This window comes from Saccostrea cucullata, unplaced genomic scaffold (assembly GCF_032062105.1).
Source record: "Saccostrea cucullata isolate Sc308-1 unplaced genomic scaffold, CSIRO_AGI_Scuc_v1 ctg3, whole genome shotgun sequence".
Lineage (NCBI taxonomy): Eukaryota > Metazoa > Mollusca > Bivalvia > Ostreida > Ostreidae > Saccostrea > Saccostrea cuccullata.
The window spans coordinates 646,536-662,714 of NW_026935858.1; the positions used below are offsets into that span (position 1 = coordinate 646,536).

The following is a 16,179-nucleotide window of genomic DNA, read 5'->3' on the forward strand; positions in this document are numbered from 1 at the left end:
TTGGGGTAAGCGTGGGGCCACACTATGGAATTTAAGGTTTACATTGTATGTATAGTAAAAACACTTTAAAATTAAATCTTATTTAAATTGAACCATTGTTTTTGACTAGAGGGTGTGTCATGACCTTGATCCAAGGTCATTATGACAACGTCAAGGTTACTAACAGAAAAGGTAAAATATTCTGTCTCGGCTATATTTCTTAAAAAATTGAAACAGGGGTTATTATTTGAGCACGCTCACAATATCTCCAGTTTATATCTGAGGTTCTCAGATATCATCCTAGCTCGTTATCGAAGGAAAATGTCTTGTGCCAGTGTTTTTTTAAGAAAGTGAAAATTTCAATAACGGCTAAAACAAACCAAACAAACAAAATAACAACACTGTTTCATTTGAATTTTAATGCAATACTTAAAAATAAATAAAAGTAAACTTGTCCTCAGTAAGGGTATATACAAGCACAGCTATATCTCGAACTATAGAATGGTCAGAACAATAAGTTAAAACCTATTATAAAAAAAACCCACACAATTACATGTATTCAGAAGGGGTTTGGTGGAAAAGCATAGATCAAACACACACTCACACAAAAAAACAAACAAAACAAAAAAAACAAAACAAAACAAAACAAAACAAAAAAACAAAACAACAGAAAAATACCCAAATATATATGTTTTCTACTGAAAATATGTGTATACAGTATTTATCTGAGAAATGAATGAAGCGAAAATAAAGTTATGTTCGGTGTGCCATCTCTAAAAAATTGTTTTGTCCTCTCTCGACCGACAAACTAAGAATGACCCGACTGTAATTTTTTTTACATTCCTGGACAACATTTCTTTAATTCATTCCTTTTATCCTGTCGACAAAATCGTTGAAATTTTCTGGAAAAGAAGCTACCGACCCATTACTAGTAATTTTACCCTGTGTTTGGAGAGGGCAAACAAATCTTTTTTTGAAGATGGCCTCATTCACTGTAAAAAAAATAGCTAGTTAAGGTAGGATTCTTCTCTGGTTTCTGACTAGATGAAACATTCAAAGCATATTTGCTTATATGTCTTATATATTTAGATGTAAGGGATTTAAAAGACGAAATTTTCTTTCCTCATCACAATTGTACAACTTAAAATAGAAATGGTAAACTGCGTTTGAAAACTAGCAGGGACTATATTTTTGGCGGAATGGTGGTGTATGAAAATATCTGCGTTTCTGCCTCTCAAAATTATAACAGAGCAATGAATTTAGTTATAATTTTTATACAATCAAGGACTTGAAGAAATTTTCAAATGTAAGTAAAATTAATAATAAGGGACTAAACTTTCAAAATATATCAAATGAATATGATTTTGCAAACAAACTAGAATTATGTTAGCTTTTAAACGCTTCCAATCAAAGTACAATTTAAGCAAAAATCCATAAAAAGTATTTTTTCTCTCTTAGTAAACGATCAAAACTTTTTGTTTTAGTATCATTTTGTATATTTATAAGACTACATTATTATATGTGAAAATAAGAAAAAGTTAAATATAGGAAGCATATGAAAATAACTAATATATCCTAAAACCAGAAGTCTCTGTCGAGACTGAAGCTCTACTGGTTTGTACTTAAAGCAAAGGAAGAGGAAAGTACTTAAGCAGTTGGGAATTGAAACTTTTTATTATCCAAGGTAATAATGTTCATTGAAGTCAAAAACGGATATAAAGAATTATGTATCTTAGTGTAGTCTACTTGTGTGCCAAGTTATATTGAAATCAGACCAACACTGTAGGAGGAGTAGCATTTTGAAAGAATTTCACAAAAATTTCTATTTTTAGTGACAACGCCAACACCGTTCGTCGAAATCAAAAACCGATACACAGAATTATGTATCTTAGTGTAGTCTACTTGTGTGCCAAGTTATATTGAAATCAGACCAAAACTGTAGGAGGAGTAGCATTTTGAAAGAATCTCACAGAAATTTCTATTTTTAGTAACAAAGCCAACACCGTTCGTTGAAATCAAAAACCGATACACAGAATTATGTATCTTAGTGTAGTCTACTTGTGTGCCAAGTTATATTGAAATCAGACCAAAACTGTAGGAGGAGTAGCATTTTGAAAGAATCTCACAGAAATTTCTATTTTTAGTAACAAAGCCAACACCGTTCGTTGAAATCAAAAACCGATACACAGAATTATGTATCTTAGTGTAGTCTACTTGTGTGCCAAGTTATATTGAAATCAGACCAAAACTGTAGGAGGAGTAGCATTTTGAAAGAATTTTACAGAAATTTCTATTTTTAGTAACAAAGCCAACACCGTTCGTTGAAATCAAAAACCGATACACAGAATTATGTATCTTAGTGTAGTCTACTTGTGTGCCAAGTTATATTGAAATCAGACCAAAACTGTAGGAGGAGTAGCATTTTGAAAGAATTTTACAGAAATTTCTATTTTTAGTAACAACGCCAACACCGTTTCTCGAAATCAAAATCCGATACACAGAATTATGTATCTTAGTGTTGTCTACTTATATGCCAAGTTATATTGAAATCAGACCAAAACTGTAGGAGGAGTAGCATTTTGAAAGAATCTCACAGAAATTTCTATTTTTAGTAACAACGCCAACACCGTTCGTCGAAATCAAAAACCGATAAACAGAATTATGAATCTTAGTGTAGTCTACTTGTGTGCCAAGTTATATTGAAATCAGACCAAAACTGTAGGAGGAGTAGCATTTTGAAAGAATTTTACAGAAATTTCTATTTTTAGTAACAACGCCAACACCGTTGGTCGAAATCAAAATCCGATACATAGAATTATGTATCTTGGTGTAGTCTACTTATATGCCAAGTTATATTGAATTCAGATCAAAACTGTAGGAGGAGTAGCATTTTTAAAAATTGTTTACAGACAGACAGACAGACAGACGGACAGACGGACGGACGCCGGACGCATTACTATCGCATAAGCTCTTCTGGTCTCTGACCAGTAGAGCTAAAAATTAAGAAAAACAGAGAAAATTCGGATTAGCCAATATCCAGTTTAGTTAAATTATTTTTGGAAATTTGGTATTATCATGCTATAGACCCGATATAGTAATATCTTTTTATGCAAAAAGTACAATCTTTAAATTTTTGAAATAGAAGTAGGCATCACATGATTTGCAACAGTATTTTTTATTTTAAATGCCATGGAAAAAGAAAATGACCTTGACCCGACCTTACCTCTCATATAAAACGGTCAAATTTAATTTCACTGATACTATCACTTACTGATATTGTCTTCTTGATTCTGTGAAAATTTCATTGATTTTTAAATACAAGAAATATGAGAAGAATCCTACCTTAAAGTCACTAAGGAGACTAGTAAATTTATTGTCCATACAATCACTACCTTAAAAGCAGTTTTACTAGGTATTGGGTATATTTACTAGATAAGATTAGTACATCTAGAATTGATAAGTAACTTTCACTATATATGTAAGTATCTATACGACCCCCGCTTCAAAACTCACTATCTTAGCCAGTAAACTGAAAGATTACTAAACATGACAAACGCTTTACGAGGCACACTAGCTAAATTCACTAGGTTTTTCTTTCAGTATTAGGACTTTTATGAGGTTCCGTATCACAAAGTCTAACTCTTCACGCATGATGTAGTTCATTTAAGAAATCAAAACGGTACTTTTTTCAAACTTTCTTCATAACGTCTTTCCTCTCCATTTTGTTATTTGAACAAAACATAGCTATCTTAAGTTGTGAAACCATAGTTTCCCTTGGCTCTAAACACTATCTAAGCCATTCCATACAAAAAGCCTCTTTGTTTCTGATTGCAGACAAATACTCGTTCAATGTTAATACATGTATTAAGTAACCGTAAGCCATATACGGTAAAAGAGACAGTTTACATGACACTTCTTAATAATACTATTCATACAAATTGCAAAATACTAAAAAAGGTACTTTGCATTGAAATTGTGTTTCACTAGCCTTTTGTCAACACCCTAAATATATTAAAAACCACACGGGGAGTATATTGAGCGATTAATTCTATAGTATATCTATAAAGTCGTCTACTCATGTTTTGGAAAAAGTAAGAGACAGTTTAGTATTGTCATTTGGCGTTTCTTTATCATCGGTTTCAATGGCCTTTCCGATGATTGTCAGTATAAGAATTGTGATAAAAAGCGAAGCAATCATGAAGGCAGATACTGTAAAACAAATAATCTGCATGGAAGATATAATGAATATCCAGCACAGAACCACGGCACACGAAGTGATGCACGCGAGGACCATGGAAACGCCACCTGTTGAAATCAGCAAAATGACACCGATAGTCTTTTTAATCGTGGTGAAAGCATTGGATATTGTCTTGGTCATCTGCGAGATGACGGCGATGAGAGACAGGGCGATGAGCATAGTGATGACAATCGAGACGATTAACACCAAAGGTACAAAGGGGGTGAGTAAAAGCGTGAACATCATCGTCAACACGATGTTATATACATGCGTATAAATACATATTTTTGATAAATACAATTTGTTCGTTTCTTAGATGTACTTATGATTTAGGTATTGTTTAAATATTATAATTGATGTACTGGGAATTTGTAATTGAAAATTAATTGTTTTATTTGATCTTCAGAAAGAGCACTGCTGCACGTGTTTGTAATTTCTCAAACTTGACATCTCTCTCTCCATCCCACGGTATCGATGCTATTAGCTCATAATTGTTATCAGGTTTATGGTCAGATCTTAGACTGGTGTTTCTTTGAATTTGTTATGCTTACTCAAATTGTTTCCTGTGTTATAAATTAATGTCATTGAGCTTTCCCTAAACTTTTCTACTGTCTTTTAACTTGTTTCATTGGTTCAATTATGAAATGTGGGAGGAGTTGTCAAAGATGAGACGTGCCTGAGTTTATTTGTAATTCACTCTCACTTTAGGAATTTTTGTGTAAAAATGTGAATTTTGATTTTGTACTTTTGGACTTGAATAAATTCTAAACTTTAACCAGGAATTATCATTTCAAAACAATATAATTATTACATGGTGGAGAATCTAAAATTTCATTAGTGATTTTGGACTAAACTTTGGATCTATTGTATTCACCTTTTCTTTTTATTCGGACTACATAAACTGACAAAAATGTATAGACCAGAAAATTATGTGTCTCCAGCACCAACAGATTTGAACATGGATGATTGGGAGGATGCTTTACAACAAGCCAAACTTGGTGAGGCGTATGAATACAGGACGAGCCCCCCTAACACTGTAGCTGCAGTCCGTATCGAGGAGAAGCCTAATCGTGGTCGAGATGAACAACTCTTCCAGATGATTAAGTCGATTATTGACAGGCTGGACAGACTGGAGGCTCCGAGTCGCGACCGTCCAAGATCTAGAGGGATGCAGAATTACAATCAAGACCGCGCAAATGTCCGTACGTGCCACAGTTGTTCGGGTGAAGGACACATTCAACGAGTGCGCAAATTGGAACGGTTATGGTGGAAAGAAGCCCAATGCGAAATTAAGGCAAACGTGCTATCGAAACGCGACCGCCACCTAACTTATGACGTATTTATAAAATGTATTAAAATGATTATGAACACTTAAAAAAAAATGTAAAAAACAGAAAATCATTGAAAAAAAAAATGCATGTTACATTTGTGTATACTGTTGATATATTTTATTTTTTTGTTTGCATAATATGTTTGTTTGATACTTTTGATCTGTATTAATTTACAGTGTTTCATATGTATGTTTATGTAATTACGGATGTTTTATTCCACAAGTATTACAGCTTATACATACTGTTGGAAACGGTGGAAATTGAGAAGGTAGGAATTATTAGTATGCGATATTTGTGGCATACAGCGTGTGATATGAAAATTTTGTATTGGTTTGATATTGTAATTGCTTTTCTAACCAAGGATGTTTTATTCCGACAGGGTTATACCTTATGCAATTCAATATGGTAGTAGTATGCAGTATTTGTGACATACATCGTGAAAATTTTGTGTTGGTTTGATATATTAATTGCTTTTTCTAACCAAGGATGTTTTATTCCGACAGGGTTATACCTTATGCAATTACGTAATTGAATATTGTTTTATCTTTATTTGACTGGTATGATTTATTCTAACCGAGGATGTGTTATTCCATACAGGTTATACTTTGAACAACCATATTCGAGAATTTGTTGTTTACATTTTTTTTTACTATGCATTGCAGCGCAAGTTATGAGTTCTTATGATGGACTCTGATTTGAATATTATGTTTGTATAAATGTGAGAGTGTTTGATGGTACCAATGAATGGTGAATACATGCTTCAAAAACATTTTATTCACTTCTGATTTCATTACTAGAATGCATTCTTCTTCTTGTACATGTATTATATTTTCTTCAATATCATTTTGTATAACATTTCTTTTGTGTGCATATTTTATGATTGTCTTTATCGTTTAATTCTTAAAATTGTATGCCAATTTTTTTAGGGGGCGGATGTTATATACATGCGTATAAATACATATTTTTGATAAATACAATTTGTTCGTTTCTTAGATGTACTTATGATTTAGGTATTGTTTAAATATTATAATTGATGTACTGGGAATTTGTAATTGAAAATTAATTGTTTTATTTGATCTTCAGAAAGAGCACTGCTGCACGTGTTTGTAATTTCTCAAACTTGACATCTCTCTCTCCATCCCACGGTATCGATGCTATTAGCTCATAATTGTTATCAGGTTTATGGTCAGATCTTAGACTGGTGTTTCTTTGAATTTGTTATGCTTACTCAAATTGTTTCCTGTGTTATAAATTAATGTCATTGAGCTTTCCCTAAACTTTTCTACTGTCTTTTAACTTGTTTCATTGGTTCAATTATGAAATGTGGGAGGAGTTGTCAAAGATGAGACGTGCCTGAGTTTATTTGTAATTCACTCTCACTTTAGGAATTTTTGTGTAAAAATGTGAATTTTGATTTTGTACTTTTGGACTTGAATAAATTCTAAACTTTAACCAGGAATTATCATTTCAAAACAATATAATTATTACAACGATGAGAAAAAAGATGAGCATCATTAATCCATTCAATATATAGGAAGCTATGGTTACCGTAGATTTGAATATATAATCCATCATATAACACGGTTTGTCACCACAGGAAAGCTTTCTGGCATCTACTCCTGTGATGCGCTGGACGAAATTAAAAATTCCTCGAGAAATGAAACTTACAAGTTTTGCATACGGTTTAAGAACAATCCACATGCAATATGCAATCGCGTTTCCAATCATCTGGACCGCACTTTCCACGACAACAGAAGAAAGGGATAGGGGGATCACCACACTGGTCTCCGACATTGTTTTCAGCTGTACGGCTAGAGCGTTCACTTGCTTGTAAGCCGCAAATCGTAACAGAATATCGTTGGCAAAAGACAGAACTGGACAAACCATATACCAACAACAGGTGAATCCAGATTTCAGAAGTTTCATCGCTATATTATTTTTTTTTTCTACGTAAACTGACCAAACTGTCGGTGTTTTGAACAGGCACACTTTTGCATTATCAAGACTCCTCCAGGACAGGAGGGAACACGGTGAACTATTGCCGAACTTTGACGGTTTTTATTATTACCTGTCCATTTACTGTTATCCGTGTGTTGGTCACTGTTTACATCCAAGGGTTATCTGTAAGGTTCAAGGTGCTTCAGTCATCCTTTTCTATACCTTTTGTAACTTTTCAAGGTAAAAGGACTTATACTCTAGTATACCAAAGTTATTTAAACCGTTCGTGATATATTTATTTGATGTAATATTACATAACAATATATGCGGAAGACTTCCACGATATTAATTGATCAATATTATATAACAGTAAATGCTGGCTTTGATTATGTGCTTACGTTGGAAAGGTACATGTATATGCATGTACCTATACGCTCTAATCTCGCACAGTGAAATTAAAAACGATTTTTTTGAAAATATATGTTGGAGGTTGGGAGTAATTTTAAGAGACTTGATGTTTTAATGAATCAAAGCTGTATTTATTATATACATGTATGACTGGGTTCTCAGACATGCATGATGCTCTGCTTTTTGCCGAACCGACACACTAACCTGTGCCTACGGCTCATTCTTGTATGACTGCATGCCACATTGAGTCAATTAACCCTTTCATAACTTTTACAGGATACATATGTAGTCTGGCGGAGATTTAGTATACAGATAAGTAAATGATATGTGTTTTAATCAATCGTTCATATTTCACCAAACTAAACAGCAATACCACTGTAGTTATCGCAAATCGGTCTATTATTCTCGGGTCGGCGAAACGCACGTTGCCCTCAAACGCACATAAATTCGGATTTCAGGACGGATTAAATGTTTTGTATGTTTTCAACATCTGTCTTATAATAATGATAATTTAAAAAAACTTTAAGATTCCGATATCGACAGTTTTTAAAATGTACTTTTATTAACCAATATGTACAATTGATTTTTTCAATGTCTAAGAAGTATACGATACTTTTTTTCAGCGGTTAAATTAGGTTTTGATTTTATACTAATAGATAATTTGAGGACCTAATTGTTCAAAGGAACTAAATTACTGCTTTAAAAAGATTACATATTAATAAAATCAATGTAAAATATATCCACCCACTACTTTTTGAGATTAAACTTGTATATCTTGCTTAGATCTAGATCAGCATGTAAATGAATTCCTTTTCATATTCAAATACAAAAAATTACAATAAATTAATGAATTAAAATGAATAAGTAAAATTAAGCTTATAACACGGCGCAAAGATGTGCTCAACCAAGAAACTATTCATTGTCTCTGTGCAAGGTTGTCGCCAAGTTTCTTTAGGGAAAAAGGGGGGTTAGTGTTTCGGAAGGGTAATACCTCCTCTGAAATTTTTGTTTGAATGGTACCATCATGATGAGCTCGTATGCTTTCTTGAAGTGCTTTTTTCATACACTTGATAAATAAAATAAACAGCATTGTGCTCAACATACCATGTTTTCCGGAACAGTAACTGCCACCGTTCTGGTTCTATATGTTATAAACCGAACGACCTTGACATCTCTGTGTACATTAGATACAGAAAAGTTAGTTTTCAGGAAGAATTATAGAATAAGTGTAAACATACGAAATGCCACTGAAAAAGAAAGGAAAGAAAAAGTAAACATATCTACATTGTTTATTCTTTATTATTCACACAAAGTTTGACGATTATTTCCGTTTATAATATTAAAACAAAGCTATTACTGGTACAGACTGAGCGGCAGAATTTCCTCAGTTATTTTCAATTAAGAAATTTTACTGACCTTTTAGTTTTTCTTCCTAAAATTTTACAGACCAAAGTCAGCCAAACGCAAAGATGATAAACACGACGCTGTCGGGGATGATGGAGACCCGGGAACCCTGATAGCAGACGGTACAACCGACCTCGGAAAAGAGGGGGGCAAGAAAAAGAAAGGAAGAAAAAAGAAGGCAAAATTATCAAAGTCAGAGAAAGTTTTGGTATGTACTTTGTAGATTTGAACAAATAAGTCAGGAATAGTGAATTATTTCTTGACTATATTAATATGATAATCCATTTTGCATGATTATATACATTCTAGCTGTCAATCACTCATTCACTGATAACGATTGGTACAGGAATAATGCCCCAGATTTATCGAAAAATGTGATCAGAAAATTTTGAACTAAAAATATCGTTAAATATTTTAGAAAATAATCATCCACAGTATGGGAATACATCATTTAGTAGAATTTGTTTGTGCATTCATGTTGATTGTTAGGTTCAATGACACAAGCAAAAAGATCTACCATTGCACTTATGATACTTTGATAACTTTGCACTTTTATATGACTTTTATCCTAATTCTCTCCCCTTTTCTATCATGCCTAAAACAGTGGGATATAACTCTTCATTATTACTCATTGGGTACAGTTCATTCACATTTCAATGTGCTCTGTCCACCTTTAAAAGTCTTACGTATATAAATAATTTTTCGTACCATTGTAGGAAAAACTTGAGAAAGCATGTGACAAGCTGAAGAATCAGAAGGAATTCTATCATGATTTCATTCAAGAAATGGACAGATGGTTAGTTAACCATTCTGATCAGATAGTTGAAATGTTTAAAGAGTTTGATGAAGAAGGAGATGGTTTCATTTCATATGATGACTTTAAATCAGGTATGTAATTAAAAGAAATCACTCAATATATTGCTTTATTGTTCATTTTATGTTAAATTCTTAATCCTGATAAATACTAATGATAAAAACCAATTTTAGTTTTCCTCGATTTCCATCAAAATTAACCTTCACAAATTTGAATAAAATTTATTTTGTAATAAAAAGCATTCACTTTGCTCCAAAAAGTCCTTATGAAGATGTCATTATATGTTGAGTATTAACCATGCTCTTTGTCTATTCTGTAAAATAAAAAATCCTTGTTTTTGAATAGGTATGTTTGATGCAGGATTAACTCTAAATGACACTCAAGTGCATCTTCTTGCAAAGTTACTGGACAAAGATAACAGCGGTGATATTGACTACACAGAAATTTCCAAAGGACTGCAATATGCCAAGTAAGTACTACTGTACTGTTAATTCATAAATATATGTAAGGAATTACATCTTATGTTCTAATGTCACCAGTTCAACCGAACACAAATTATTTACAAAATTTTATATGGGATGAGCTCACATGTGCGAGTGCAACAGACTTTAATGACATGTATACAGTATTCAAAGCAGTCTTTAGTTTGACCTCTTAAATCCATATCATTCTACAGTACAAAAAAAGACTCAAATAAAGCAACAACATCAAAACAAATAAAAACATGTATGAAATATTGGAAGTGTGGGTGGCGGTGTCAGTCTGTTTTAATGTAGCAATGAACTTCAAATGACTTAAAACACCCAAAAATCTACCTGATACCTATGTGACTGAATCATGCGTAGCACAGATTCAACCTATTCACCCGTAAAAAAAAAATGAACAACCAATTAATTTTCTTTACCTATGGACCTATCATAACTTAATAGCATACATAACAAGCACATGTTTTACCATAACTTTTATAAGTATATTTTGCAAGCTAAGGAATTATGTACAGGGAGCATACAGTTATCTCACAGGCAATTGTGTCAGAAATAAATTTCACACATAGTAGGTACATGTACTAATAATTTATTTTTGAAACATGTGCCTGTGAGTTATCTCCTATGCTCCAACAAATGATATACTTTTTCATGAATACCTTCAGTTTTAAGAATCCTTTTAATTATATATATAAAACCCTGCAATTTAGAGGAGTTATGTTTCTTGACAGAGAATTAGAAGAGATTGACAGAGAGGCAGAAGAGGCAGAGAAAATTCTGATAGTGCTGCCAAAAAAGAGCGAGAAATGTCCAGGCTGCAAAATGGGAATAGACAAACCCTACAGGAATAAATATCCTAAGTATGTCATTAAACACTTTGTCAAAATATGAACTGCATGAAACTGATATGTTCTGTAGTTTTGCGCATTTTCACAAAAATATGCATTTTCACAAAATTTAGCTTATAGTTAAAAAAAAAGAAATGTATGGTAAAGTTAAATGTTATTTACATTGTATTTGATAATTTAATCTTAAATTATTAAAAGGTTTTCAGTTTTAAAATTTAAATTGTAGCTTAAAGCACCAAAAAAAAAAGAAAATGTGCATTCATGTGTTGCGACTAATAATTATGGTGTCTGCTAGGATCTGCATAATCTGAGACCAAAAATCTATTACAGATATATATGGTTGGAACTAAGACTAGTGACATTTGATCGAGATCTCCGAAATCATCCTGGGCACTTGGAAGTAATGGTCCAAGCCGACACAACAGTTTACAGCATACTGCAATTAATCACCAAAGAAACAGGAATCCTATCCACAAAGTTGTCCGTTTTCTCGGATGACTCTCGCAGCAGGGAGGCCATGTTGGTTCCCGAGTACACCCTCCAGGAACTGGGTTACGAGGGGGGCACTCAAGATGACCCCCAGGAAGTGACACTGTACTATGACTATAAAGTAGAATTTACGGAATGTCCCATCCTGCTTTGTGATCACTATTTAAGGGATAATGATGATTAAATGAAAATCTGTTCAAGTCAAAAATTTATATAAAAATGTTATTTTTTAAATTTTTAATTACATTTTCAATTGTGAAATATATAATTTTTTTTTATTCTAGTGAAATAAAAGTTATTGTATATTTTTTTTTTCATTGCGAAAATAACAAAAATGATATTTTTCATAATGAAAATGTAAAAATTACAATAACAAAGCTCTCCATTTTTAATTCCTTTAACAAAGAGTGTTATAAAGTAAATGCTGCATATATAAAGTGAGAAAAAATAAGGGCAAAAAGCAAAACCTAGGAAATTGTTATAAATAAAATCACCTATGCTTCACTTGTGTTTAGATACATGTATGTTCACTTGTGCTTTGTACTTTTGAAAATATCAAAATATTATGTCCTACTTGTGAAATTCATGTACACGTAAAAAACATTTAAAATTCTACAAAACATTGTCATGTGCTGTTTATTGCAAAAATGGGCTACTCAGGTATGCTTTGGCCCTAAAGATGTCAAGGACCAATTTCTTTTCTTCATTGGTAACAGTGTGCTTTTTGTATTTTTTTTATTTGTCAGTTCATGGTAAGATGTTTTACTTTTACAATAATTTTTTTATGTTACAAAATGGCAGATCTTACAACCCTCCCTTTCTCCAAGCATTCTGGGTATGTGGAGGGCAAAATCAAAATATACAATGTGTATACAATTTTATTCTTTGAATTGCACAATATTAGCAGATTTAGTTAAATGTAAAAAATAAAATGAAAAAAAGATAATAGCATTAAATATGTGTCTGTACAGATTAAACCTTTTGGTATTTTTATTTCACCTGAGCTGATGATTAGCATTAATTTTGTAAAATCGTAAACAGCTGCTTATGAAAGATATACAAGGGGCTATCAAAAAGTTCGTGGACTAGCGCGATAAAATTAAAACCGCTTTAGATACATCAATGAATTTTAAAATATTTAGTTATCATCATCTTTTCTATTTATAGAATAGATCACAGAGCATAAATTTTATTTTTAAATAAATAAGTAAAGTTTTTGTAAGCAATGGTATGTCCAGGCGCCGCAACCTCGAAAACGACGTTTTTTTCGACCTAAATGTAACTAAGATAAACTATTTTGACACTATTGTTCCATAAAATATGTAATTTTTACCTCATTCAGGAAGGTCTATGAAATGTTATTGTAAATTTTACATGGCGTATCCAAACAAAAATTGACTTGAAAATGACGTCAAAAAAGGGGGGGGGTCATTTTCCAATATTCTATAAAGTTTAGCCCTTGGAAAAACTGGTATACACCTAGGAAATGTTTAAAGTGGCTAGGGAGAAAAAAATGCACCCAGATTGCTCGTTTTTAATAACAAAATAGATTCAGAGGGAAAGGGGATGCAAAGTGAATGTCGATTTGTAGTCAAGGTTTGAAAAATCTATCACGTCAAATAATGACGTTGATCATGTGTTTTAAATAGTTATATTCCACGCCAAAAAAAAAGCAAAATATGCTGGCACAATCAAGCGAGGATCTCTCCCAATGTATAAATCTATTTGCAATATTATGATATATGCATTGAAAGCTGCTGTTCATGACATTGTAAAGTCATAAAAACAATTAAGACGGGTTGAAGTCCTTACTCAGCTCTAGGGAATCTCATCAAAATAAGTGTACGAGGTTGAAGAAGCGGACATTGAAAAATAATGACGTTGTCGGACGTCATGAAACTAAGCGGCGACGGCGCCGGGTGATCATATAATGTCGTTTTTTTTTATTTTATAATAATTTCGGAAATAATGAACGTATGAAGCTAAAATTTTCAACATTTCTTTATTTTTTGTTGTTTTATGTTCTTTATAAATTTGGTAAGCTCAGACAACATAGTACTAATTTTATAGCCTCAGTCCACGAACTTTATAACCACTCGTATATTTGCTTTTAGAGAAGCACAAAATATTAGAAAAAGGAAACGGTTAATATTCCACGTTTCAGAATTTCTTGGAAAATTTAAAGCTATGATAAATTGAGATTTATAAAACAATTGAATTCTTTTCCTTTATTAATATAATATGATCTGCTTATTATTAATTAAATCCACATAATGAGGTTAGCATGCTATTGACTAACACTGGGAACAATACTGATTTCGATCAATGGCAGTAAAAAGAAAATTAGGTAAGATATTGTGAAAAGATAAAATGTTTTGTAATCTATAAATATGAGTTGTTTGAGAAAGTTTGGTCTTTTTTATTGACATGGGCACATTTGGTAGATTTTGACTTTAGTTCTTGAAATATTCATTTTAAGGGACCGTTTAAGACACTTTTATAATTATGTAGTTCTTTTTTAAAATTGGAGATATAAGTTGTAATTCATGCTTCTATTTATTACACAATTTCAAAGAAATAACATTTTAAATAATCATTTATCTCTCTTTCTCTCTCCCTCACCCTCTCTTTAGACTTGTCACATAAGTCTTTTAATTATCGAATATTATAAAAGTCCATTTTATAAGAAATATTAATATACATTTAAAGTACATTTGATGAATGTGAAAAACATCTCATGTCTGGGGTTGAACAATGAAAACAGGATGTGTTAAACAATTGAAATAGGATTAATTTGAGCATAATCTTTAAATCTACCCACATCAAACTCGGGGTCTTTAATTTTTTCTTTCCTATTAGCAATTTTAGATTCTCTTTGACATTTATCGCAATTTATTTCTCAGAAAATGCCAGGAAAAGTCACAATGTCTCAGAAAGTCATTTCCCCGCTATTGGTTGAAATCTAATTGTTTATCTATATGTTCTAGGTCTGGAAATTCATTTTAATCAGCTGTATACTATTCAAGGACTATTAACTGATGTCGAGTGATTGGCAAAAATTTAATAACCTGTTCATTTCTTTTTAATAACACAGCTGATGAAAATGAAACAAAATGTTTATACTGCTTTTGTTTTATTGAATCAGTTTCCGATATCACGATACATACTGTACTTTTGACTAGTTGCATATATATGGTAAAGGGCACTGCAATATAATGTTCAAATCTGGAAACTTTGCAGGGATTACGCAAGAGACACTTTTTGAATTGAGTTCATAAATGATGCTGGTATTTCCTCCTGGCTGAATGCAAATGAGATATTCTGTGAAAGTTCCATTTCATTTGATGTAGGGGTTTAAGGAGATGGAGTCGCGTTAACAAAATAGATGTCCCACCCCTTTTCCGAATTTCGAGTATAATTGCAAAGTCCATATTTTGACAATGGAAACCCAAATAACTTTTTGATTTGACCATAAAGTAGGTGCATAATGAAACTATTTAATAATTAAGGATTCTGTTGAAATTAAATTATTATGATTAATTTAGAGGTACAAGAAGACTTGCGGACATTACTACTAGTCCATCAATGTTCATTAAAGAATGACAAAGTTCATGGTTTACTAAGAGACCCCAAAATCTTTCCGATGGAGGGGGGATGCAAAATGGCAGTATGTGAAAGTTTCATTAATTTTTATTCAATAATATAAAAGAAGTTGCAGATAAGGGGTGGACACATCCAAAATTATACTATTAGAAAGAATGGCAGTGAAGAGTATGTTTTGTTCTGGGAAACTCCAAATATGTGTTTAACGGATTGAGTCGTTAATTAGGAGATAAACAATGCCACCATAAAAACTTGAAATGTTCATTCAATTGCGGAGTTGTAAAAATATGGGGTGGCTACCGCTAAATGTAACATACGTACGAATGGATTCCTCCTTCAAAAATACACCTTCCCACCTCGCCACATTTCAAATTAAAAAAATAAATAAAATTTATCATTTATTATAACTTTTCAACTTTCCACACCTTTGACCAGGCCAACATAAAAAACAGCATTTTCGAATAAGACATTTAGATGAAAATTAAGAACTTCGAGATAGTAAATTACAATAAAATATGTAAGCCATTTTTCAAAACAAAATTTCTTGCAAATACAGGTCTTTATATAACACCATATATAGTTTTAATATTTTTTTTAGTTTTAAGGCCTGAATTATTCAGTTTTAATATCTTTTAAAAGTCTT

General features: G+C 32.1%; 1 protein-coding gene across 1 annotated transcript in view; it reads left to right on the top strand.

Annotated features, from left to right (window-relative positions):
* Window positions 1-12,153, top strand: part of LOC134244008 (uncharacterized) — a 17,990-nt gene extending 5,837 nt beyond the window's left edge. Inside the window, exons 2-7 of the mRNA XM_062726259.1 lie at window positions 9,103-9,163; window positions 9,340-9,505; window positions 10,014-10,185; window positions 10,457-10,580; window positions 11,328-11,456; window positions 11,775-12,153. Coding sequence (XP_062582243.1) covers window positions 9,135-9,163; window positions 9,340-9,505; window positions 10,014-10,185; window positions 10,457-10,580; window positions 11,328-11,456; window positions 11,775-12,117 — 963 coding nt within the window. The 5' untranslated portion in view covers window positions 9,103-9,134 and the 3' untranslated portion in view covers window positions 12,118-12,153. The remainder of the gene's footprint in view (window positions 1-9,102; window positions 9,164-9,339; window positions 9,506-10,013; window positions 10,186-10,456; window positions 10,581-11,327; window positions 11,457-11,774) is intronic.
* Window positions 12,154-16,179: the final 4,026 nt, after the last annotated feature.